Raw genomic sequence first — 27,653 nt, 5'->3', positions numbered from 1 at the left:
ATTAAGGGGTCGTGGCATTAGGAAGGTTGAGAACCACTGATTTAGACAGAGCAATGAAGCAGTCTTTATAATTGTCTCTTCACAGAATGTTCTAAACTGGTATAAATGCTGGGGCTTACAGGGGAAATGGAGAGGAAGAAGGCTTGCAATACCAAAGGAAATATTCAGAAGCAATGGGATCTTTGGAAGGAGTCCAGGCAGAACTTCAGAATTGATCAGTTCCACTTATTGTGTATCTCTTTGTGAGATCATGGGCAAGTCCACCCCAGTTAGACAAAAACACAACCATACAAAAATTTTGATGGATAAATAAGACAACATCTTTATTGGTTACAGCAGTAAAAGAGGTTACCCCAAACACATCGGTTCTGGATCCAAGCATCAACCAACCAACCTGCTAATAAATTATCCTGAACCTTCGGCCATCAGCTGAAATTTGACATGACAGGAAAGGAACTATGAAGATGGATGGCCTAAACAGTCCTCCTCCACCACCACCAGGGCTTGCTAGAAAACCTTTTGCCTCTCATGCTGGATCAGACACATAAGAGAACCCCCAACTTTACTAGTGCCCAAAAGGAGAACTGGTGCTCAAGGTCCCAGATTCAGGATCCATGCCAACTGCTCCCCCCAAAGGTGTGACAATGACTGAAACACATACAAGCAGCTGTAGAATAATAACATGAGAACCCTTTAATTACAATAAAGGGTGGATGGGATGATGCTCCAAAGGTTACTACCATGAGCATGCGCAGGCAGCAGTCGAAACATTTTTCTGCCCAACCAGAATGAAGCCACTCACGCACATCACTTTTTTCGAGCCCACCAGGCAATGAGTTCAAAGCAGATTCAAACTCATTGCCTGGAGACTTGTGCCTTCTCCGGAACCACAACAGAGAGCACAGACTCCTGAGATGGAGACAAAATAACGCTATGCTTAGGTAGCTCCAGACCATTGCCTTGGAAGCAGCATCCCTCTTTTGCTCAAACCCACAAACTCTCTGCATGGTGAGTTGAGCATTTCCTTTTGTACAGAAGACAGCAAACTCTGGCCTTGTAACCAATGACTGTGACAGGAGGAAGGGTAATGTTAGAGACAATGGGTCATTGGTGATGCAACACAGATGCGCAAACCAAAACGTTTCCATGTTCAGTAAGAAGGAAAGTATCTTTAAAGAAATAGCATGCCGTCTTCACTGTTACTAAGTAAGGGTTTTCCCCCTTTTAACACATCTTCACAAAGCTTGGCCTAATTGATGGCTCATGTTGAACTTGAAAATCCCGGTGAGAAGTCACTTGCTTTGTCATAGATCACATTTTCTACTTGCACAAAGGTGGCATATGGCTGTGTATCACTCTCCTACAAAACAAAGACACAGCTCTTGAGAAGACTATAGCAAAACATTGTAAAGTATTTTTAAAAAGTGAAAGAAGCAACTGAAAACCCATTTGTTTCTTCCATTGTATGATATACTTTGGTGAAAAATCTTTAGACTTGCCTTGCTGTAAATAAAGTTAACCTTGATGTTATAGCACCGTTGCATTGCACAATACACAGAGCTTTACAAATTAAAATATTCAATATGAAAACTTTCAACCCCACATGATTCAATTTTTTTTATTAACACATTTTTCTAGATTATTTTTTATCTATTCAAGCAGATAGCTACCAGATATACTTGAATATAAGCCAAGTTTTTCAGCCATTTTTAAGCCTGAAAAAGCCCCCCTCGGCTTATACTCGGGTCAAGGTTATTTATTATTTTATTCTATTATTATTATTATTATTATTATTATTATTATTACATGTATTGTTTTACTCTATTTATTATTAATACATTTATTATTTTTCTCTATTATAATTACATTTATTATTTTACTCTATTTTTATTATTACATTTATTTTTTACTATTTACTATATTATTTTACTCTATTTTTATTACATTTTTTATTTTACACTATTATTACATCTATTATTTTACTCCATTATTACTGTTATTATTACATTTCCATTATTTACTCTATTATTATTTTTATTACATTTTTATTTTACTCTCTATTACTATTGGAAGGACACGTAAGCACATTTACGCTGTGGAAGGTTAGAATAATGGTTTAATCGCAGTTGGAGAGTCTTCTCTTAAATTACAGTTTTATGTAAATATTAAAAAACATTTAACATACTGATGCCTCAATTAATGTTATTTTTATTGGTATTGGTTTTTATTTTGAAATTTACCAGTAGCTGCTGCGGCTTATACTCAAGTCAATACGTTTTCCAAGTTTTTTGTTTTGTTTTGGGTTTGGGGGGGGGGTGGTAAAATGAGGTGCCTCAGCTTAAATTTGGGTCAGCTTATACTCAAGTATATATGGTAACTTCGGGTTTTTTTAGAAGTAAGGATGTAAATTTAAAGCTGGCTAAAAGTCTTTGTTTGATGTTCTTGAATTAAATCACAATGGAAAGAGTGCCTATTTGGGACTTACGTATCACTCCAAACTTTATCTGAAAAGCTAGTATACAAAGTAAGATTAGAAAGAGGAGAAATTAAGGAGAATTTGCTCAAGGTTATATGAAAGCCATTTCTTAGCTATATCGGTCAGAGCAGTAGCAAATTTAAGGGCAACTCCTCTACGTAGGGTTGCCTTTGAAGACAGTTCGGAAGCTTCAACTAGTCCAGCGGGTGGCAGCCAGATTGCTCACTGGAGTCGGGTATAGGAAGCATACAACCCCCCTGTTACGCCAGCTCCACTGGCTGCCAGTCTGCTACCAAACACAATTCAAAGTGCTGACTTTAGCCGATAAAGCTCTAAATGGTTCTAGCCCAGCTTACCTGTCCAAATGTATCTCCCTATATGAACCATCTAGGAGGTTAAGATCATCTTGGGAGGCCCTGCTCTTGGTCCTGCTTCTTTCGCAAGTGGTGGGGACGAGACGCATGGCCTTCTCAGTGGTTGCCCCTTGCCTGTGGAACTCCCTCCCTATCAAAATTAGACCAGCACCCTCTCTTTACGTCTTCAGAAAGAAAGTAAAGACATGGACCAAGCCTTTGGGCAATAAGCAATGTATGAAACGTACAGGATTATGTGCAATTGACACTTGGAAAGGCCTCGGACTTTGGCTTCTTGATTATGTGATTTTAATGTTTTATATTAATATGTCCTTAATTCCATGTTTAAATGTCTAGATGATGCTGTTTCTCTATTTAATATTGTTTAATTTAATTTATAGTTATATGTTACATTTGCTATCATACTAGGTTTTTTATATGTTGTAAGGCATTTCATTTTTGCCGTGAATTTGTTGGAAACTGCTTCGAGTCCCCCTGGGGGGGGGGGGGAGCGGTATATAAATGAAGTAAATAAATAAATTGAAACCACTCTTAGAGCAGGTAAGAATTTAGATAAATGGTTAGGCAAAGATACAACTATTACTAATAAAATAAGACAATGAAGTAGAGGATAATTTAGTGGTAAGAGAAATGACAGGGAAGGAGTTCCCAAATGTCTATGGCATGGGCAGGGGAGGGAGGATGGATGAGATAAAAGCAAGGTCTTAAATTATAACTTATTGCTATACTGCAATATTGTATAAATTGTATTGTAAATAATTAATTAAAATAATATAATTAATTAATTACTTTGTTGGAAGACGTAAGAAATCGGTTAGTGTGTGTGTATCAACTGTAAAATAAGATGCATGAAGCTGATTGGCCAGGCTATGCCCATGGAGATGGCTGAGACTGGGGCTTTTGGATACTGTTACATTTTTCAGGCTTGATCTATGCAGGTGCTCACAGAGAGAAGCAGAGAAAAGCACTCAGAGACAGAGTTTGAAGTGTGCCCTTGCTTCATTAGCTGCTGAAGGAGATTGTCCATATGGAAAAAGAAAGACCATTTTAAATCTCTCATAAAAGAACATTATGTGAGTTGATGCAACTGATCACATAATTATAAATAGGTTGTTCTGAAATCCAAAGAGTAAACTACTTGTTCTTTACTGTTCATCTTTGAGGCATATTTTCTTTCTCTGCCAAGACAGTGTGTGGACTGGTCAAATGTGAACTACACATGATTTTCATTTCGTCACTTATTTGGGGGATAAGATTCAGTATTTTAGGCAGCTTTTTCCAAAGATTTAAAGCTCAGAGTGATCCTCCACTGCCCTCCTGTCCTCTTTCCTACCTCCTAATACAATTTATTGACCAGAAAAAAGATTAATACATTATAAAATAGCAAAAATTATATTACAACACCTGGGCTCTGTAGGGGACAAGGAAAAGCTAGAGGAAGTACATTCCTCTTATGGCAACCTCAAAATTGCTGAGCATCAGTGGAAGACAACCCCTCGCAAATGTTCAAGTCATTTCCCAGAAACATTTAGTTTTCACTAATTGTGAAGCCTAAGCCTTTGGTGCACGTGGTTTTCTTAAGGATGTGGTGGTACCCAAACAGCTTGGTGCACATGGTTTTTTAAAGGTTGTGGTGGTTAAAACAGCTTTATAAAAAAAAGCAAATTCCAAATAGATGCTGTTTAATAAAGCAAAAATCCATTCTGTGCACTTTTACAAAAAATGAAAGCACACCTTTCTATTTCTAGGAAAAAAGCAGAAATGAAAATAAATACATGCAATGAATGGGGGGAAATGCTGTCAAGGTACACATATAAAACTTACTGCGTTACCAATACGAAAGTACCAAGAATTTCCCCTTTTCCTCTCCTGTGTAAACAACTGCAATCTCACTCATTTACCATGGAAATGACAATTTCCAGTGATGATGCTTGAGTGTTCTGAATAGTGATTGAAAAATTCAAGGAACAATTGCCTCCACAAAGAGGAAAGATCGCAACTCACAACATCCACCAGCCACCACAGAGATTCTGAGGCTGGACCTAGACAGATGTGGAATATGTGCAATGACTATTGCAATGGCCCTGGACTACGAACATATTGAATGTAATATTTGTAAATGTTTAATATGTACTAATTTTTAATTTAATTTTAATGTTTATTGAAATAGTATGTTGCTCTAAGGCATTGAATAATTGCCTATATGTTAGCCACCTTGAGTCCCCTTCAGGGTTGAGAAAGGCCGGTGTATATATAAGATAAATAAATAAAATAAATAAATACACTGCCCTATATTCCAGGATCTGATCCCAGATTATCTGCTTATCCCAGATTATCTGGCAGTGCAGACTTACATAATCCAGTTCAAAGCAAATTCCCCATATTTACTCAAGTCTAATGTGCCATCGAATCTAATGCACACCTCAATTTTTAAAACCCTGAAACCATAAAAAGAATTTGCTAGTGAACATAATGTGCAGCAGCAAAAGGTGCAATCTTTATAATATGCCAATTACAGTTGCTGTCTGTGTAGAATTCCTTCTTTAAAAAGAATTGTGTTAGAACACCAAAGCTTTCCATAATGGAAAAGAAACCTTAGGGTGCATCTATGCCACAGAATGAATCCACTTTAACTGCCTTGGTTCAACACTGTAGGGTCATGGGGTCTGTAGTTTTACAAGACCTTGAGCCTGTTTCTTCAAAGAGTGCAGATTCTTCATCAAACCACAGATCCCAGGATCACATAGCATTGAGCTATGACAATTAAATTACAGATGTCATCCTTCAAATAGAACTCCAGGTGCTCCGGAATTAGCTTCGCCTATGCTTTGGTTCGGCACTAAGATTGCCCTATTACACGAATCTAATGTGCACCCTGATTTTGGCGAAGTAATTTAGCCAAAAATTGTAAATACCAGATTTGAATAAATACAGTAATCTGGGATCAGATCCTGGGATAGAGAAGTCCAGTATATGATGAATGTGCCAGACTGCTCTAGAGAGTTTATATACCTTCCTTTCTTTTGTGAAAGCATCTTTTGTGTTGTTAGGGCTGCAGAATTGCAAACCACAAAGCTAGATGCAGCTCACTAACCACATGCTTGCTTTTTATTGAGCCTTGGAGTTTTTAATGCTGACTTTCATGTTTTAACAGAGCTGACTTTTAACTAGTCGTATTCCTGTTACTTGATGTACTATCTGGAAAACTTGATATATTGGTGTTACTTCATATGTTTGAAAAGTAACATGTTCTGTAACTTGCTTTGTTGATTAATATCATTTAAAAATCAGACTTGATAAAGGAATAGCATGAAACCTAAAGTGACTTAAAGTGACTGGACTGACCTTGAAGGAGCTGGGGGTGGTGACGGCTGACAGGGAGCTCTGGTGTGGGCTGGTTCATGAGGTCACGAAGAGTCGGAGACGACTGAACGAATAAACAACAACAACACGATTGTGCATGCATATTATTCTACATTGGAGGCAATGGACTCACATAGTTTATGGGTTCAGATTAGGGTTGTACTTTCGGGGTAAACCTTGACCCGTTTTGTGTTCCAGCTTTCAGTGGGGGCCCCAATCCATTTTTGGGAGCCTCCCGAAATTAGGAAAGCCGGTATCTCTTTTTGCTCTGAGGTGCCAAAAGATTTACTTTCTATTGGCCCATTATTAGGGGGAGGTCCTAGGCTCTCCTTCCCATCATTTTAGGTATTTAAGCTGTTTTACTCTAGAGGAGAGGCACTCATCTGCAAGCAGGCATGCACTTTAAAGAGACTTCTTCTTTCTACTCTAGAGGAGGGGCGTTTCCAAGGCAAGGAGGCAAGTTCTCATTCTTACTCTAGAGGAGGCGCTCGGCTGCAGGCAGGTGCGTGCACTTCCTGGGTCTGCATGCCACACGCATGCACACTCTCTTTCCAAGGCAAGAAGGCATGGAGTGCCAGATAATCACAAAAAGCAGGCAAGGAGCCAGGATCAGCTCCTACTTGCTTTTGTGTCGAGCTAATTTTCGTACCGGGAGGGGGCTTCCCGTTACGTGCTCCTGAAGGTAAAGGAAGTAATGAAATAATGGATGAAAGAAAGGAAAATGCTTTCCCACACAACTCTAGTTCAGATGCATATGCTTTAAGGACTCAAAACTGTTACTGCAACCCAAGTCTCAGGACCACTTTGATGTGATTTTTTTAAAAAGCATTGCAGTAACAATATAAAGATGAGAAATGTGGGTCCATAGGTAATTACCACAGACCATCTCCATCTGTAATGTTTTTTGGTATAGTCAAATCACACTACAATGCACTGCTTTGCAATAGGCACCATGCAAGCAACCTTAGTGTGATTTGATACCTGTACATATCTACTACAATATTGTAAGTATTATATTATCTCCTTGTCTTACCTGGAAGCTCAGTCGTGTTGAAATTGCTTCAGGGATTTTCAGTGTAGTGACATCTGTTTTTCTGTAATTGGAAGGAAAATGCAGTCAGATCCTAGACTCCAAATTGATGCCATTCAAATTGAGTTGAAATCAGCATGTCAAATATAAGATATAATTCCTTTATTTCTCTCTTTATTAAAATATGTCTATTTTGCACTCTGACTCAAGATCTTAGGGCAACATACAACAAAACCACACTTGACTCATTTAAAACAGTGAAAGTAATAAAACAATGTTTGAAGGCTAAAACATGTTGTACTATTTATAAAAGATATATGAAAACTGGGTAAAATATTCCAAACCATGTACATATTGTAGTTTGTGTAAGTTAAGTATGCAATACCTTCCACGGAAGATCTTCCATAGGTAAATGAAAAGTACAAGCACGAAGATTCCCAAGAGACAAATGAGGCTGCTGTAGAGAATTCGCATAGGATCTGTCCTTCCTGCACTGTCCATGTCTGAAGATTCAAGGTGTCAGAAATACCAGTAAACAAGTATAACTTTAAGCTTAACCGAATACATGCGCACCTTCTAGGTTATGAAGTGGGTAAGGTGCAACTTGAAAGCCAAAAGAAAATCAGATCTGTTTACCACATTTTTGGGTCTCCTGGACCAGTCTGTGTCCTGGAAAGGGCTTTGTTTGATGTGAGTGGAATGTGATTTTTTTTATCACATCCTATTATTTTAAAAGCGCTTTCCTGAGACATCATGAAAGTGTCCATCAAAAGGCCTTTGGGAATGGCATTTTTTTTCCATTTTTGCAAGCCTAGTGCAATGAAGGATCCAACCCTCCAAGGCTGGATCTACACTGCCCTAAATTCAAGGATTTAATCCCGGATTATCTGCTTTGAACGGGATTATATGAGTCTACATTGCCAGATAATCTGGGATAAGAAGATAATCTGGGATCAGATCTTAGGATATAGGGTGGTGTAGATCCAGCCTAAGGTCTTCTAGAGAGCTAATGCACCTCCCCAGCCTTCCACAATTAACCACCCCTATTCTAGGTACCTCTACATTGGTATGCATAGGATCACACAATTAATATATACTTTTGATTAATCAATTTAAAGAAAACATACTGATTAGGACAGCATTTGTGCACAGTCCTATGACATTTCTTATCCATGATATTATTATTATCATGAAGCTAGTTGTCAAACTTCAACACTGAGCAACAAATATTTCAGAGAAAATATACAATTCCAGTTATCTACAGAATGTATGGTCACCTTTCAATTTCTTGGAAGAACATGCCAAAGGGTTGTCACTATGGCTGAACAGTCAGAAAAGTATCCAAGTAGTGTTACCTAATGAGAGACTGAAGACACGGGACTCTTCCCAGGCAGGATGAGAGACGATACAAGCAATGTCACCCTGAGTGGCATTGGTGACATAGTATTCACTGATTATTGTCTCTGTGCCCTTAAGTGAAACTTCAGGTTTAGTTTTATAATCTCCTTCCAGGGTCCATGAAATCTGTGCAGCCGGTTTTCCAGCAGCTGCCTTGCACACAGGATTGCCATTGACGTTATAACTCAAAGACACCGAAGGAGGTACTGAAAGGGGAAAAAGGTCAGATTTATACAACATTGGAATGATGAGTCCTGCCCTAGGAACTCATAGGAGTGCTGGCATGAAGCTGATATTCTGCCATTCTACTGATATCAATCAAAATATAATTGAATGTATCAATAGGATTTGGAACAGATGTGCCCTTCAAAAAGCCTGCTAAGAGTGTGTTAACTTTTGAAAAATAATATGTGATATCTGACTTTTATTTTCTTCCATTATCCTCTCCTCCTTGAATTAGAAATCCTACATCATCTGTTTATAGGACTTTTAAAAATCAGTGAGCATGCAGTCGGTGAGATTCAAGGAGTTAACAGTCCGAAGAAAGCCATATTTTCAAGCTTTGATTTATATGAATATATCCAGAGTGTTGCTGTCCTTCTGTTTGTTTGTTCCACTTTGGTAAAAAAAACAACAACAACCAAACAAACATCAATTCTGAAAGAGGGATAGCATCACTAGCGATGTTTTGAGAATGCTGGAAAACAGAAAAGAGCATAACACTTGGCATGTTACATGTTAACATTCATCCAACATTTCATAGATTCTTACTGTCACTATCTCCAGAAAGTAATTTGTTGGATTACTAACATATTACCACTACTGCTAGTGGTAATATGTAAAAATACCATTTTTTGCCTTTATAGTATTTATTACAGACAGAAAAATGGTTATGTTATACTTAAAAGTAGTGAATTTTTGCTATTGCAGGTAAAAAAATTACTGCAAAAGGTGCACAGTTACTATACTGATTTATTAATTTTTTAAGCATTTCTATTCCTGCTCTTCTGCGCAATTGTGCTGGCTAGTTTTCTCTCTTCAGCATGACATTGGATCACTATATAAAAGATATGTGTATTTTCAGTATTGCGGCACAGAGTTATTTTTAAAGTTAACAAGCAACACATTTTGTTCCTTCTTTGTCACATGGCAAGATGGGCAACCAGTCTCTGGCATGATTCCTAGCAGTCCAGTATTCAAAAGTCCTTTGTGTTCCAACTTGTCTTCAGAAAAAGAGACTGTGTTGCTCCAGGGACAACATGATGTTGTCCTTAGTACTACATCAAACAACTCACTCGAGCCATAATGGAGTTCAGGCTGACTACTTTGGTCTTTTCTATGAACAGCAATTGCAAATGATCACTGGGAGGGGGAGAGAAGACGGAAGACATGAGGAAGAAACCTGGTATAAGTTTTGGTGAAGCAGAGCGATGTCTTGAATTAAAATGTGGCAAAGGCAGTTCTAAATTGTGATGTATGTATGACTGGGTCATCAAGTCACTTGCCACTTTATGGTGACCATAAAAGGTAAAGGTTCTCCCCTGACATTTCAGCTTCTTCCATCATCTTCTAACACAAAAAGTTACTATGATGTTTAAAAAAGGAGAAGAAAAAAGTAGAAGAAAATAATTTCTTAACTAGTTTAAAACAAAAGAACAGAAAAGTTAGTATAGAGTATGTAGAAACATAGAAGGTAGCAAAGTTAAGAAATAGAAAACAGAAAGCCTTATACAACACTCTTTGCCCTAACACTGCTACCTTCTTCATAATCAAAATAACTATTTTTGTATCTTGCATCTTCTTGTAGATGAACTCTTCAGGATCCCTTGGATATTTTGGGGACCCTGCTATTCTTGTTACTCACTCCTCTTTTTTCTTTTCTTGTCAATCTTACATCTCTGTAATATCATGTAAAAGCCAATGGGTTTTTTGTCCACTCTTCTTTTAAAAAGTCAGCAAAATGCTGCCATTCTTCCTCAGTTAGCTAAATGGTGCTACTAATTATTTGTAACCCAAATAATTACCAGATTATCACAGTATTTGGTTTCTTCTTTAAATTTGGGAGCATCTGGCAATTCTATAAACCTGGTCAATCTGTGCATTTCTGCCAGGGCTATCATTTTTGTAATCCATACATTTTGAGTGGGAATTTCTTCTTGTTTCCATTAATTGCAAATAATGAAAAACTCTTCTCCTCTTGTTAGGCAAATTTAGTCCATTTATATTTAAATAAACTATATTTAGGATCCTCATTCTTGTCATAGTAGATGATCATCCAATTCTTCTTTATCATGTAGAATGGCCTGTTGCTGTTGTTGAGCATCTTCCTTATCTAGGATCCATTGAAGTTGCCATCTCTTGCTTTCTTGAATGTTCTTTTGATCATTGGTTTCCTGATCTTTCCTCTGAATTTAGGTCTTTTTGGAATTTCTTATAAAAAATCCTGGGCTTTCATGATGGATGTTAACTTTACAAAGGACAATACCTTTCTCCTTTGTAAGATACAATCAGTCCTTCTGGGTTTTCCCATCAAAATCTGTAGCCTTTCTTCTTAAGTTTATCTGTCTGGTGGAAGTTCTCTTAATAATGCAATCCTGCTTCTACATCTATATTCTGTTTTTTGATGCCAATCAATACCTCTCCTTAACTCTTGATATCATTTGGACCTCAATGTTTAGTCATGATTTAAATAACTAGCACTCAAAATTAATAATTGGGAAATAAAGTAATTGAAGGGATCATTTGGGGACACATGGAAATGAGATGCAAATGAACTGAATATTTTTTTGTGAGTCACGTAGAAAATTGTCTTGCATTTTGGGAAATTTAAATTTTAGGATTTATTGTTATATTTGCATATAGATATATAGATACAGATATGGGAGACAGTAGAACCTGCCTGATCCTGTAAGCCAAGTGGAATCAGCCCTGGTTTGTACTTAGATGGAAGATCAGCAACAAATAGCAGATATTGTAGGCTATATTTCACAGGAAGACAAAACCATTTGTTGTCTAGGAAAACACTATAAAATTCCCAGAGCCACCATACATGACAGGTGATTTAAAATCACATATGTACACTAATTGGATCGTTGATCATTGTTATGCACTTTAATGCCGGTAATTACTTTTCTTTAGCACACAAATGCATACTGGTATATATACAGATTTATATGCAACTTAAGTTGCTACCTTAATAAAGAGTGAAATGTTGTCCGAACTACAACTCCATTTATGCTTCCTTTTAGAGCCTGGAGGGTTCCCTTCTTAAGGGAGACTGAACTTTAAGAAGATGAACAGTCGGGCAAATGAAGAAGTGGCTCATTCTCAGTTTGGCTCCGTCTCAAGAATCTGGTAGCATATTGTCTTGTCATCCTTTCTCTGCTCAGTTTGCCTCCCCCCTCATCCCCCCTGAGATATGCAATGCACAAATACTGGAAAAGAATTGGTTGGTTACACAATTGTCAGAACTGAACTGAAAGGTCAGCATAGTACATGCAACAGGCACATCTCAGTTTCACATGGTGGGGGCGTGCAATGTGGAACAGCACGCATCTGGAGGTCATTTAACTAAAGGAGCAAAGTTCAGCTAAACACATGAGGTATTTATTCATTTTAGTGCTGGAATATTAATGATGCTTAACACCCAAGAGTTAAGAATGCCTCAGAGCAGGCAGTAGTAATAGGATTAGATAGTTCTCATGACCCAAAATGTCTTCCTTTCTTGTCTATCTATCCTGATCCTTCTGTGATGTAAACTGATTCTCTTAGGAATCTTTCTGCATCCTTCTCAAAGCCTTTAGTTTGTTCCTCCAAGCCATTCATGTATTTACACATTAACTAGGATCTCTGACTGCTAGACACACTATCTGATGGGAACCCAGGCTTTGGTTATTTTGAGAGATCTGTAAAAGAGTTAAGATATATCTAAGAGCAAGCCAGCCTTTGAAAACAACCTCCTAGATTATTGAGCTGACCATTCCCAAATTAATGGGATAACTTCTCAAACTACATTTGAAGAACAGAACTTCAGTTTGGAGGGTTTTAAGCAGAGGCTGGGTAACCATCTTTCAGGGGTGCTTTGAATGCTATTTTCCTGCTTCTTGGCAGGGGGTTGGAATGGATGATCCAAGAGGTCTCTTCCAACTCTTTGATTCTATGATTCTAGGAACCTGGTTCCTGGCTATCTGCAAGGAACAAGGCCAATGGATGCTGACAGGATCCCAGCATAGGAAGCTAAGGACCGGGAAGCCTATGGGCACATTGCCAGCACTTTCACTAAGGAGACATATAGGTACATTAGGAACAAGAAAAATTAATGGAAGGATATCTTGAAAAGATGCCCAAGAAATTGGACACCTATCTGCATCTTTCATTTAGAAATGCTCACCTGGCAACTCTACATCTTCTGCTATCTAATTTTACTTAGCCTGATTTGGATGTAGGTGGAATTGGGAAATACGGATGTAAGAGAGCAGGTTGAACATGAAGTCTGAAGGAGACTGATAAAGAAAGTTGGCTGCCTGAGACAAAGGGCAATGTAGTAGATCTGCCAATATGAATTATTTCACATTTCTTGTTACCCTACATAGTTTGGGTCTGGGTTATCTACAGGATTGCCTTCTCCCGTATTATCTGCCCCAAACACTGAGGTCCTCTGGGGGACATCTGCTCCATCCTGACAGAACCTAACAGGTAACCATCACCAAGAGGATCTTTTCAGCTTTGCCCCACAACTGTGGAACGACCTGCCAGTAGAGCTCTGACAGTTAGATCAGTTGTCACAATTTAAGACACAAATGAAGACCTATCTCTTCCAGCAGGCCTGCCCAGGCAGTTTTAATGATGAATTTTAAACTTCCACTTCCACAAAACCTATCTCAGACATAACTGGAATTAAAAAAAGAGGTTTCTTACCTAATACTGTTAGATAATAGGAAAAGAAGAAAGTTCCATTGGCATCTGAAATAGAACATCGGTATAATCCTTCGTTGGAAATTTGGGCTGACTTTATCTGAAGAGAAGGCGGATGCCTTGGTCTAGATAACCAATTTGTATTCTCACTGCAGTTTTTGCTTTCCTGATCATGTTTAGTCCAGTATGATAAATGGCACCATATTCCATTATATAAGTATGCATTCCACACTACCAGGTCATATATGTGTCGAGGACAATCCAATACAACAGTAGCACCAATTACTGCAGACTTATTCACTTTACCTGAAAGGATAGAGAAAGAAATATGAGTGGCCACCATAGTCAATTTCCTCAAATCTGGGTATATAATTGGCACATTATAATTCTGTGAATTCTTCCATTGTCATTTGCACCATTTTAATATTTTTACAATGTTTACAATAGTTTAGAGAGAATAACTAATCACTGCAGAGTATTGAAGTCAACATGGATTTATCAAAAACAAGTCATGCCAGACTAATCTGATCTCTTTTTTCGATAGAGTTACAAGCTGGATAGATGCGGGGAATGCCGTGGATGTAGCGTACCTGGATTTCAGTAAGGCCTTCGACAAGGTTCCCCACGACCTTCTGGCAAGGAAACTAGTCCAATGTGGGCTAGGCAAAACTACGGTGAGGTGGATCTGTAATTGGTTAAATGGACGAACCCAGAGGGTGCTCACCAATGCTTCCTCTTATTTTTTATTTATTTATTTATTACTTCACTTCTCAGCCAACGGCGACTCAGAGCGGTTAACAACCAGTATCAACAATACAGTACAAAATCATTAGTAATTTAAAACAGTAATATCAATTAGTTAACATCAGGACATCAATACAACAATACAAGAAAAACAACAATCCAACACGTCTCATCAATAAAATCAGCATCCGATCTCGTCCATTAATCCATATTCCAGTAATCAATCAATTGCACTGCTTAGTTGAAAGCCTGTTCGAAGAGCCAGGTCTTCACTCTCTTCCTGAATGCCAATAAGGAGGGCGCCGATCTTGGGCTGAAAAATGCGGTATAGAAATAAAGCAAATAAATGTCTGTAGGAAGGGCGTTCCACAGCCAGGGGGCCACTACTGAGAAGGCCCTGTCTCTCGTCCCCGCCAGGCGTGCTTGTGAAGCCAGCGGGACCAAGAGCAGGGCCTCCCCAGACGATCTTAACGTCCTAACTGGTTCATAGGAGGAGATGCGTTTGGACAGATAGGTCGGGCCAGAACCGTTTAGGGCTTTAAAGGCTAAAGCCAGCACTTTGAATTGTGCCCGATAGCAAATTGGCAGCCAGTGGAGCTGGCGCAACAGAGAAGTTGTATGCTCCCTGAGTGCCACTCCTGTTAACAACCTGGCTGCCGATCGTTGGACCAATTGAAGCTTCCGAGCAGTCTTCAGAGGCAACCCCACGTAGAGAGCGTTGCAGTAGTCTATACGGGATGTAACCAGAACGTGGACTACCGTGGCCAAGTCAGACTTCCCAAGGTACGGGCACAGCTGGCGCACAAGTTCATCCTGGAAAGAAGTGACAAGTGGAGTGCCGCAGGGTTCCGTCCTGGGCCCGGTCCTGTTCAACATCTTTATTAATGACTTAGATGAAGGGCTAGAAGGCATGATCATCAAGTTTGCAGACGACACCAAATTGGGAGGGATAGCCAATACTCCAGAAGACAGGAGCAAGATTCAAAACGATCTTGACAGATTAGAGAGATAGGCCAAAACTAACAAAATGAAGTTCAACAGGGACAAATGCAAGATACTCCACTTAGGCAGAAAAAATAAAATGCAAAGATACAGAATGGGGGCCAATGCCTGGCTTGAGAGCAGTACGTGTGAAAAAGATCTTGGAGTCCTCGTGGACAACAAGTTAAACATGAGCCAACAATGTGATGTGGTGACAAAAAAAGTCAATGGGATTTTGGCCTGCATCAATAGGAGCATAGTGTCTAGATCTAAGGAAGTAATGCTACCCCTCTATTCTGCTTTGGTTAGACCACATCTGGAATATTGTGTCCAATTCTGGGCACCACAATTCAAGAGAGATATTGAGAAGCTGGAATGTGTCCAGAGGAGGGCAACTAAAATGATAAAGTGTCTGGAGAACAAGCCCTATGAGGAACGGCTTAAGGAGCTGGGCATGTTTAGCCTGAAGAAGAGAAGGCTGAGAGGAGATATGATAGCCATGTATAAATATGTGAGAGGAAGCCACAGGGAGGAGGGAGCAAGCTTGTTTTCTGCTTCCTTGGAGACTAGGACGCGGAACAATGGCTTCAAACTACAAGAGAGGAGATTCCATCTGAACATGAGGAAGAACTTCCTGACTGTGAGAGCTGTTCAGCAGTGGAACTCTCTGCCCTGGAGTGTGGTGGAGGCTCCTTCTTTGGAAGCTTTTAAACAGAGGCTGGATGGCCATCTGTCAGGGGTTATTTGAATGCAATATTCCTGCTTCTTGGCAGGGGGTTGGACTGGATGGCCCATGAGGTCTCTTCCAACTCTTTGAGTCTATGATTCTATGATTCTATGATTGTTTGAAGTGCTGGGCTTGGAGACCAAGTTCAAATCTCTATTTCGTTAATGAATTTACCATGTGGCCTTGGGCCACCATTGCTGTTGTTGTTATTGTTGTGATTATTGTTGTTGTGTGCCTTCAAGTTGTCTGCGATTTTTAGCAGCCCTGTGGCAAATCTAATGAGGTTTTCTTGGAAATAATGCTTCAGAGCGGGGCCTGCCTTTGCCCCCTTATCAGATTGGGAAAGTATGACTTGACATGGCTGAGTGAGAATTGGCACCCACTTGACAACATGAGTAAGAGGACATATGGTTCAATACTCCAGAGGCTTATCAGTGCTATTTTCCTCTTGCCTCTGTATCCTGAAGCACTTGGCTCATATTTCCTTAAAAAAAGAAACCATCCAACTTGTTTTGAATTGAACCTCAATACTGATGGCATCTTCTGCTTTACCTCATCTGAAAGAAGCAGTCTTGATGAAGGAATAATGGGCAAGGTGCATGGTATGCACAGCTCTCCTTGCTAGTACTTTGCTACTTTTGTCATATTGACAGCATGTTCTAGCTGAGACAGTCCAATCACTAATGGTAGGACTGGCCTTGCTTCTGGAGGTAGGAAAACAGCAGGCTTTCTGAAGCTGATCTCAGATAATGGGCTGTCACATAAAACAGAAAGGACAGGACCTTATACATTCCTATTAGCTCTGTTCTTATGGATCCATGATACAGCATGTGGTTAGAACCATGTTTTAATTTTATTTTTCACAGTATCCAGTTATGGTCATTACTATAGATCATATTTGTTGTTGTTTATTCGTTCAGTCACTTCTGACTTTTTGTGACCCCATGGACCAGCCCACGCCAGAGCTCCCTGTCAGCCATCACCACCCCCAGCCCTCTTCAGAGTCAAGCAAGTCACTTCAAGGAGACCATCCATCCATCTTGCCCTTGGTCGGCCTCTCTTCCTTTTTCCTTCCATTTTCCCCAGCATCATTGTCTTTTCTAAGCTTTCCTGTCTTCTCATGATGTGGCCAAAATACTTCATCTTTGCTTCTAATATCCTTCCCTCCAATGAGCAGTCGGGGATTTTTCCTAGGGCTGGGCGGTTTCGTTTCATTAATTCGTAATTCGTTAATAATTCGTTAATTTTTTCAATTACAAAACGATAACGAACCATTCTGGAGCAATTTTTTTAAAAAACGAATTTTTAAACACGTTTTGTAAAAGCTTTGTATTTCGTTATTGTGATCGTTTCATTATTGTTCTGAGGTTGTTTCGTTATTATTTCCGCATGTCTGGGGCAATTTTTTTGTTTAATTAGTGAAAAAAAAATATAATATCACACCAACAGTCAACAACAGAGGGAGAGGGAAGCTTCAGAAGTTTTTGGAGGTTTTTTAGCGTATTTCGCGGTCGCGTCCGCCATTAACGAATCGATTCGTTATTGTTTCGGAAATCGATTCGTTAATGTTTTGTAATTTTTTTCACATTTACGAAATTTCGTAAATATCGAACTTTTTAAAAGGAAAATTTTGTAATTATTTTAAATAACGAAACGCAAAAACCCCCAAAAAACGAATCGATTTTAGAAACAAATTTTTCCGTTGTTACCCAGGCCTAATTTTTCCCTGAAGTATGGACTGGTTGGATCTTCTTGCGGCCCAAGGCACTCTCAGAACTTTCCTCCAACACCACAGTTCAAAAGCATTTATAGGTCATATTTACCATGTTTTAATTTTGCTTTGTTTTTTTTAAAAAATATCCTATTTATATCTGGCCATCTGGTAATCATGCCTAGAGGTCATATTCTGCCTTCAGGTCAAGCACTTTGTTATAATGGAGGTAAAAACAGACTATAGTTATGTAAAATACAATTTTATATATTCTGCAATCTTATATACTGCTTGTAAGAGCAGGTATGTTCAAGATGTAATATGTGCATACAGCACAATTATATACAGTATAGTAAAGCATAAATACAGATGCCCAGCATTACCTTCTGCCAACTGAGATGTAACCTTGTTCACTGTCACAGATCTGATGGAAATGTTGTTATGGCTCTGTACAGAATTATTTTGATTAGTCTCTCTTGCAAGGGATGACCCTAAGAAGAGTGATGACAAGAAATCATGAAATCAGTACCACTACATACACCTGTTTTTATTTCTGTTTTTTACATAGCATAATGTTCAGAGCAATGCTACAAGCACTGAAATGAAATTATTGGGCAGTCCAAAGTATCAATTAGCTACAGGCACCATGGGCTTGGGGATAGAGGAACCCCATCCCAGTGTGCTCCTGTAATAAACTTATTTATAAAGAAAGACCTTGTCGTGGTGAGGGGGCTTGCGTGTTCCGATGAACCTGTGGGCACAACAACTGGAGTCGTGCACTCCCAGGAGTGGCCGCGGGGGAGGTCCCAGACCAAGCACAGTCCGAAGACCCAAAGACCTCAACGGCGGAGCAGGCGGAGGATAACATGGCACATGTTACAACAGCTGCGAAGGCGGAAGAAGGCTGCAACAGACTGAGAAGCCATGGTCATTGTGTTAAACTACATCACCAGTGGAACCTCATCTGTGAAGACTGTGTGTTGTTCAGCTGTGCACTGACCTCCACACATTAAAAAAACCCACGCACAGGCGTCTTCCAAAGAAAATAAAAACCAACCAACCAAAGTCCCATGGCGATCAGCGAGTGGCGACGGGGGCAGGACTGTGAAATCTGGAAGCCCCTAGTCACAGACTGGCACATGGGCGGTGGGTACGGACTCAGTCGTTCTACCTCAAGGTCCGAGGCAGTTGAGTAGTTCGGCAGCTGTATTCGCGACTGAGCAGCCCTTTTTAGGACCCACTCTGCTCACCCCACATGGGGAGGGGGCTAGAAAAGGTGCCCTAAACATAGTCTGCCTCACTTATCCCTGACTGGACTGCCGCGTCCAGTGGGGTCACCATCCTGCGGCCAAAAAAGAAAAATGAACTTCGGTACGTGGAACGTACGGACACTGATGGACAACAGTGACAGTGAACGCCCCGAACGCAGAACTGCCATCATCGCAAGGGAGCTGGGACGCTTCAACATCGACATAGCAGCCCTTCAGGAGACCCGGAGAGCAGGAGAGGGACAGCTGAAGGAAGAAAAAGGAGGCTACACCTTCTTCTGGAAGGGACTGCCCAAAGAAGACCAAAGAATGCATGGAGTTGGCTTCGCTATAAGAAATGATCTGATGAAACATCTGTCCGAAGCACCCACTGGCACCAACGAACGACTCTCCACCCTCCGAGTTGATCTTGCCAAAAACCAACGGGCAACCATCATAAGTGCCTATGCACCAACACTAGACGCTGACGAAGACATCAAGGAGAAATTCTACTGTCAGCTGGACACCGTCCTATCGGGGATACCTAAGGAGGACAAAATCCTTCTCCTGGGGGACTTCAATGCAAGAGTCGGGCGAGACTTCGACCTGTGGCCAGGCACCATAGGAAAAGACGGGGTTGGAAACAGCAACTCGAATGGCATCCTGCTTCTCACCAAATGTGCGGAGCACAACCTTGTCATCACCAACACGCTCTTCCGCCAGAAAAACAAGTTCAAGACATCATGGAAGCACCCCCGGTCAAAGCACTGGCACCTCTTAGACTATGTAATCACACGTGCCAGAGACCGCCGTGACGTACTCCTCACAAGAGCCATGACAGGTGCTGACGACTGCTGGACCGACCACAGGCTAATCCGATCCACAATGGCTATCAAGATCGCCCCCAAGCGCAGACTCCAAGGAAGAAAGACAAGGCGCAAAATGAACACCCAAGCCCTTCAGGAGCCCTCCAGGCGAGCCCATCTCCAAACAGCACTCAAGGACCATCTACCCACAGTACACCCCGAAAATGTTGAGGAACATTGGAACAAACTGAAGACCTCCATCATCCAAGCCTGCGAAGAAACTATTGGATACCAAGCCAAGAAACATCAAGACTGGTTTGACGAAAATGACATCGAGATCCAACAGCTAATCGACAAGAAAAGGAAAGCCTTCCAAACATGGCAGAGAGACATCAACTGTGCTGCTAAGAAAAAGATCTACGCCAGTGCAAAAGCTGAGGTCCAAAGAAGGACAAGAGAACTCAAGAACATCTGGTGGACAAAGAAGGCTGAAGAAATCCAACACCTGGCAGATACCCATAATGCTCAAGGATTTTTCAAAGCCACAAAGGTCATCTATGGGCCAAGAAACCATGGCATACAGCCTCTACGCTCATCAGACGGAACCAAACTCCTGAAGGACCAAAAGTCAATTGCACTACGTTGGAAAGAACACTACCAAAGCCTCCTAAACCGCAGCTCCAGTGTGGCCGAAGAGGTCCTCTCACAAATCCCGCAACAACAAACCAGGGATGAGCTTGCAGCACTGCCTAGTTTGGAAGAAGTCAGCAATGCCATCAGCCAACAAAAGAACAACAAAGCCAGCGGACCGGATGGGATCCCTGCTGAAATCTTTAAAGAGGGAGGACCTGCGCTGACACACCAACTCCACCAGCTCATAGAAAAAGTGTGGGTGACCGAGAAAATCCCAGCAGACTTCAAGGATGCCACCATCATCACCCTCTTCAAAAAAGGGGAAAGAACAGACTGCGGAAACTATCGAGGTATCTCCCTTTTAACCTCTGCTGGAAAAATCCTCGCAAGAATCCTTGCAAACCGCCTTCTGCCCCTCTCAGAAGACACCCTCCCAGAATCCCAGAACGGCTTCCGCCCCTCCAGAGGAACTGTGGACATGATCTTCACTGCACGACAGCTCCAAGAAAAATGCAGGGAACAAAACCAACCTCTGTACATGGCATTCATCGACCTTGCAAAGGCATTCGACACAGTGAATCGCAGCGCTCTCTGGACCATCCTCCACAAAATCGGGTGCCCAAGCAAATTTGTGAACATCCTGCGGCTCCTCCATGACGACATGATGGCAACAGTCTTGGACAGCAGTGGCTCCCAAAGTGACCCATTTAAGGTAGAATCGGGTGTCAAACAGGGATGTGTTATTGCCCCAACTTTATTCTCCATCTTCATCGCCATGATACTTCACCTTGTTGATGGGAAGCTTCCCACCGGAGTGGAAATAATCTATCGGACAGACGGCAAGCTATTTAACCTCAGCAGACTGAAAGCCAAAACCAAGGTTACAACAACAGCTGTTATAGAACTCCAGTATGCTGATGACAATGTCGTCTGTGCGCATTCAGAAGAAGATCTACAAGCCACTCTCAACACCTTTGCAGAAGCATACACAAAGCTTGGCCTGTCACTGAACATCGAGAAAACCAAAGTGCTGTTCCAGCAGTCACCAGCCATCCCCTCTCCAATGCCAGAGATACAGCTTAATGGTGTAACATTAGAAAATGTCGACCATTTCCGCTACCTTGGCAGCCACCTCTCCACCAAAGTCAACATCGACGCCGAAATACAACTCCGCCTGAGCTCTGCAAGTGCAGCATTTTCCCGAATGAAGCAGAGAGTGTTTGAGGACCGGGACATCCGTAGGGATACTAAGGTGCTTGTCTATAAAGCTACTGTCCTCCCAACCCTGCTATATGCCTGTGAGACATGGACTGTCTACAGACGTCACATGCAGCTCCTGGAACGATTCCATCAGCGCTGCCTCCGGAAAATCCTGCAAATCTCCTGGGAAGACAAGCGGACAAACGTCAGCGTGCTGGAGGAAGCAAAGACCACCAGCATTGAAGCGATGGTCCTCCAACATCAACTCCGCTGGACAGGCCACGTTGTCCGGATGCCTGACCACCGTCTCCCAAAGCAGTTGCTCTACTCCGAACTCAAGAACGGAAAACGGAATGTTGGTGGACAGGAAAAGAGATTTAAAGATGGGCTCAAAGCCAACCTTAAAAACTCTGGCATAGACACTGAGAACTGGGAGGCCCTGGCCCTTGAGCGCTCCAGCTGGAGGTCAGCTGTGACCAGCAGTGCTGCAGATTTCGAGGAGGCACGAGTGGAGGGTGAAAGAGTGAAACGTGCCAGGAGGAAGGCGCGTCAAGCCAACCCCGACCGGGACCGCCTTCCACCTGGAAACCAATGCCCTCACTGCGGAAGAAGATGCAGAGCAAGAATAGGGCTCCACAGCCACATGCGGACCCACAAGGAAACCCATGATGGAAGACCATCTTACTCGTCCAACGAGGGATCGCCTAAGTAAGTAAGTAAAGAAAGACCAGACATTGAAACAGCTTCCACTATCATTTAAAGATCATTTTTGGAAATATAGGCATACATATCTAAACTGCAGTTTCCATGTGGCTCTGCCATGCTTTATACTACTGGACATGTATACAGTAATGTTGTAGTGGCTGGAGGGTTGATTTAGGACTGGGAAGATTCAGCTTCAGATTTCTATAATACATAGGATCTGGTAGGGATGTCTGGGTGGTAACAACCCAAAGCCGGACTCTGAAATCTAGAAACGTCCCTTGTGATATTGGAGGGAAGGATGAGACAGGTCCTAGGGCCCATTCACGCTACATAGGATAGAACAACTGCCATTGTTCTATCCTATGGAAATCTGGCGTCTGTAGTTTGGTGAGGTACTGGATTGCTCCCACTGCAAATTCCCAATGCCTCTCCTTAAACTGCAAATTCCAGAATTCTATGGAATACAACCATGGTAGTTAAAATTAGAACAACAATGCTATAATCCTGTAGTATGAATGGGCTTAGGTTATGTCATTAAAGGTAAAGGTAAAGGTAGTCCCCTGACATTAAGTCCAGTCATGTCTGACCTTGGGGTGTGGTGCTCATCTCCATTTCTAAGCCGAAGAGCCAGCGTTGTCTGTAGACACCTCCAAGGTCATGTGGCCGGCATGACTGCATGGAGCACCTTTATGTCATTAGGTATAATATATTAAACATCAAACACAGTTGCACATAGTATACCATTCAAACAAAAAGCTCCAAGTCTAAGAGAAATATGCATAAACACAATTTTCAAGGAGTTCTCGCCCTGAGACTCTTACCCCTTGAGAATTGGGAAAGAAGTCCCAGTCCTGAGACCTGGAAACCATGAGGACTATAGCAACGTAAGAACCCACTAGATGAGATTAGGTATGTCACCATTTCTTAGCTAAACTTGCCCCATAGGGTCATTGCAAAGATAACATAGGCGGGGCAGGAGCGTTCTCCAACATCTTTTGAAGGGCATTTATGATATAAATATCATAAACAAATAAGAACTGAAATCAATGGAAGCTGAACCAATGTCTCTAAACATACCATGAGGAATAAGCTGCATGCTACAAGCAAATACTTATAAAGCAAAGCCAATAAACCTTTGTTGGGTAAAAAAGACACTAATGAGTCATTATGAGCAAGCAGGGAAACAGTGGCATGTTTATTGGTGGAGTGTTGTTCAAAGCAAATATGAAACTCTCAGAGTTAGGAAACCTCTTTGTAGGAAGAATGTGGTGAGCGAGTGGGGTAAACTCCTTACTGCTTCTCAAAAACACCTGCTCCCTCGCAGAGCGACTTTTCATGACGAAAGAAAGACCCATTTACGAATCATTAAGCATGTAATATTTTAAGAAGGCTGGGTGATACATGGAAGGATAAATTCAGTGTTGACATTTATGTGGGAAAGAAATAGGAGGTGCTCTGTCCAAAGGACTGTGGGAGTCCTGTTCCCAGAAGTGTTGGTTGATCCAAATGATGTATATGGATTTCAGCTCACTTACTACTGTAACCACCAGGTTATTTTTTTTCTTTTTACCAAAGGAAATTTATAAATGTTTGGACAACATTCAGATTTGCAGCTCACTTTCCTCTGTGCACAATACTTTTAGAAGTTTTCCACCAGTTCAAACTGGTTTGGGCAACTGGCTGTTTGGTGAGGAAGAATCTGGCCTCCAATTGAAGGTTGGATTTCCCCATCTCCGTTGCTTTGGCATCCTCTCTGGACCTCCTTGTTTAGACAGACCTTCAAACTTGGCTGACTGAGATGTCATGTAACTTGGGGTGCATCTGCGCTGTAGAATTAATGCATCTTGACACCAGTTTAATTGCCTTAGTTCAATTCTATAGAATTATGGGAATTATAGTTTTACAAGGTCTTCACCTTCTCTGCCTCACCAAACTACAAATTCTGGGATTCCATAAAATTGTCCCTTGGGTGGTTAAAGTGATGCCAAACAGTATTAATTTTATAGTGTAGATGCACCCTATGATCCTGGAGACCAAGATTTGCCTCCCTACTCAACCATGGAAACTCACTGGATGACCTTGGCCAAGTCACATACCCTCAGCCCCAGAACACCCCTTGATAGGTTTTGCTGTTCCATCTTGATTTATTTCAAAAAAATTATTTGACCAGAGAAGTGCTTCCCAATCTGTGGTCCATGAACCACCAGTGGTCCACAAGAATGAAAATATGGTCCATGGTTTCACCATTAATCATAGAATCAAAGAGTTGGAAGAGACCTCATGGGCCATCCAGTCCAACCTCCTGCCAAGAAGCAGGAATATTGCATTACTACATCATTGCCTCGAAACCAAGTGTCAACAAGAGCGATTGGTCTCGCAAAACTCTCTTATAGTGCTGAGGCAGTAGGGATGTCAGGAGGGGAGAGACTGACTACCTATGAACGATTACTACTACCACATCAGCTCTAGATTATTAAATATGGTTTTCTGTGAGTGAGCAGATGGTGACTACTGGATGGCATGTGTTCTGTGTCAGAAACTAGAACTGATGTGGTCTATCCAATGCAGTTTTCTGAATCAGCACTCCATGTAACCAAATCGGATCTAAAGTTGACCAAAACTGATTCGTATCTCTTTTGGTACTAATGTTGGGGAGTGGTCCCTGATCAAGTGGTCCCCGGTAAAGTGGCCACTGGTCAAGCGGGCCCTGGTCAAAGAAGATTGTGAATTACTGGCCCAGAGGAATATAAAGGCAGTTGCCTGAATTCACAATAACATTTGTTAATTTATAAAATATACCGAAAAACAGAAAGAACTGCACATAACACAAATTGACTATAGGAACACATTTGATTATTAACACAAACAAGGATTGAAAAATGCCTTGAACAACAATATAATATAATTATGTAATACCCTGTTAAGAGTAAATGGAGAAGAATTGCACAGAGTTAATACTCAATATCAAACTTTTCAGGATGATGTCTCATTGCCCTTATTATTTGTTATTGCTATGATACCAGTTGCAATTATACTAAAGAAAACCAATCATGAATATGGAATATCAAAGCCAACTGGAAAAACATTCTTTACTGATGATATAAAACTATACCAATATAAAAGCTTTCTTGAGTCCCCACAGGGAGAAAGGCGGGGTATAAAGTAAACAAATGAATAAAACTGTATGGAAGGTCAACATCAGTCTGGAACTTTTGACAGACAAGAGGTCTGATGGTGAAAAGGCCAGGACATTGAGCGAATACAGCAATGAGTAAATGGTACACATTTTAAAAAAAATATATTTGTGTCTTGACATTTTGATCTACATTCTGCTGTGACAAGACCTTTAAAAAAAGCCAACTGTCAAATGCTCATTAGTTCTTTACAAAATCTACCATTTTCTGTAAATAGAATCATATAATTATAAAGTTGCCATCCAGTCCAATCCCCCACCAAGAATCAGGAAAATCCCATTCAAAGCACCCCTGACAGATGGCCATCCAGCCTCTGCTTAAAAGCCTCCAAAGAAGGAGCCTCCACTACACTCCGGGGCAGAGAGTTCTACTACTGAACAGCTCTCACGGTTAGAAAGTTCTTCCTAATGTTCAGGTGGAATCTCCTCTCCTGTAATTTGAAGCCATTGTTCCACATCCTAGTCTCCAGAACAGCAGAAAACAAGCTTGCTCCTTCCTCCCTATGACTTCCCTTCACATATTTTTACATGCCCATCATGTCTCCTCTCAGCCTTCTCTTCTATAGGCTGAAAATGCCCAGCCCTTTAAGCCACTCCTCATAGGGCTTGTTGTCCAGACCCTTAGTCATTTTAATCACCCTTCTGTGGACACATTCCAGCTTGTCATCATCTCCCTTAAATTGCAGTGTCCAGAATTGGACACAGAATATGCTGCGTATTATGGAGCACATTACAATATTAAACTGTGACCCTAAATATTGTAAACAAATGGTGAAATTCAAGTTCCTGATGCTGACTCTCCAGATCCTTTGGAAGATATCCATTCATATGGGCAAAACCGAGAGACATAGACATTAGAAGAAAAGATAATATCACCTGTGAAAAAGTAGACTTACCCATTATTGCCATGGCCAGTATGATCGTGAGCAGGGCATACATAGTACCATATTTTGTACCACAACTAATGCCAGTTTTTGCATCCATGGTTCAGGCTTTTCATCCCCCCATCCATTCTGTAGTATGTTTAGCCCACAAGCATATTTGGGTACAAATGCTTCATTCCAGCCAGCATTTCTTTCCACGTCACTTGATTTCTGCAGCAACTCAGTATGTTCTTCACTGATTAGCTCCTTTGGGTTGGTTTGGTTCCTCCTTCTACTTTACCACTCTTTGGGACTTCCTTTGTGCGTAGAGTTAAAAGTGATCACTGAGGAAACAGACCAAGCTACTTTTTTCACGGTTGTCTTTGCAAAGATAATTGTCTACAACAGAACTCCAGGAAAAAAAAAATTTAAAAATGAAATTGTCCATCCAAGCCCAAGCTCCTTACCAAAGAGGCATTTATTTCAAGGGAATGACACTTAATAGATGACGATAAGCTGTTTATAGAAGAACAACCACATATCACATAAAAAATCAGGTCCATGATATGATCACAGCAGAATCCACCAAGACAATGCTCATGTCTGATGCACTGCAACAAAGCCACTGTCTCTCTCTGTGCACAACTGTGCAAAAGCACAGTTGTGTGGCACATTATTCAGTTTCTCCAGGGCTGCTGCTGCTTATAGGTGTCATTCTCTTTGTGGATGACATATTCCATAAGCAGGGGAGGGAAGCTATATACACCTTCATATTGTTCAGTTAGTTCTATTTCTGATGACTGTTAGTGGGTGTTTAAGATTCAGAATCTCTTTAAAGGAAAACTGTTTTCACTTCCATGAAATGACTCAGTATTGTGTAGTAATCACAGTTGTATATGTGTGCATTTTAAGTAAAAGTACTGCACGACTCCCAGCAAATTTGACCCCCTATGTGCTTCATCTCTGTTTTGCCCTCCCTTCACTGATCTGGATTCTTTGCAGTCTAGTTTTAGGCCTGGTCACAGAATGGAGATAGCTTTGGTCACCTTGGTGGAGTACCTCCACTGAGAGCTAGACAGGGGGAGTGTATCTACATGAAACTACTAGGTGAGGTCATCCGGAGTTTTGGAGTTGAATGTCATCTCTACGCAGATGACACACAGCTCTACTACTCTTTTCCACCACACTCCAAGGAAGCTCTTCAGGTCCTGAACCAATGCCTGGCAGCTGTGATGAACTGGATGAGAGCTAACAAGCTGAGGCTCAGTCCAGACAAGTCAAAGGTTCT

General features: G+C 41.1%; 1 protein-coding gene across 1 annotated transcript; it reads right to left on the bottom strand.

Moving 5' to 3' along the window:
- Positions 1–305: 305 nt before the first annotated feature.
- Positions 306–26,746, bottom strand: CD200R1 (CD200 receptor 1). The gene is made up of 7 exons (XM_060766932.2): positions 26,399–26,746; positions 18,102–18,209; positions 13,559–13,861; positions 8,599–8,847; positions 7,629–7,746; positions 7,247–7,307; positions 306–1,360 (listed from the first exon to the last, which is right to left on the bottom strand). The coding sequence occupies exons 1-7, from the start codon at positions 26,484–26,486 to the stop codon at positions 1,262–1,264; spliced, it is 1,026 nt and encodes a 341-aa protein (XP_060622915.2). The 5' UTR covers positions 26,487–26,746; the 3' UTR covers positions 306–1,261.
- Between the last annotated feature and the right edge of the window lie 907 nt (positions 26,747–27,653).

Source organism: Anolis sagrei, chromosome 3 (assembly GCF_037176765.1).
Source record: "Anolis sagrei isolate rAnoSag1 chromosome 3, rAnoSag1.mat, whole genome shotgun sequence".
In the NCBI taxonomy this organism is placed as follows: Eukaryota; Metazoa; Chordata; class Lepidosauria; order Squamata; family Dactyloidae; genus Anolis; species Anolis sagrei.
The sequence above is the reverse complement of the archived record's forward strand: the minus strand, read 5'-3'. Positions and strand labels throughout refer to the sequence as shown.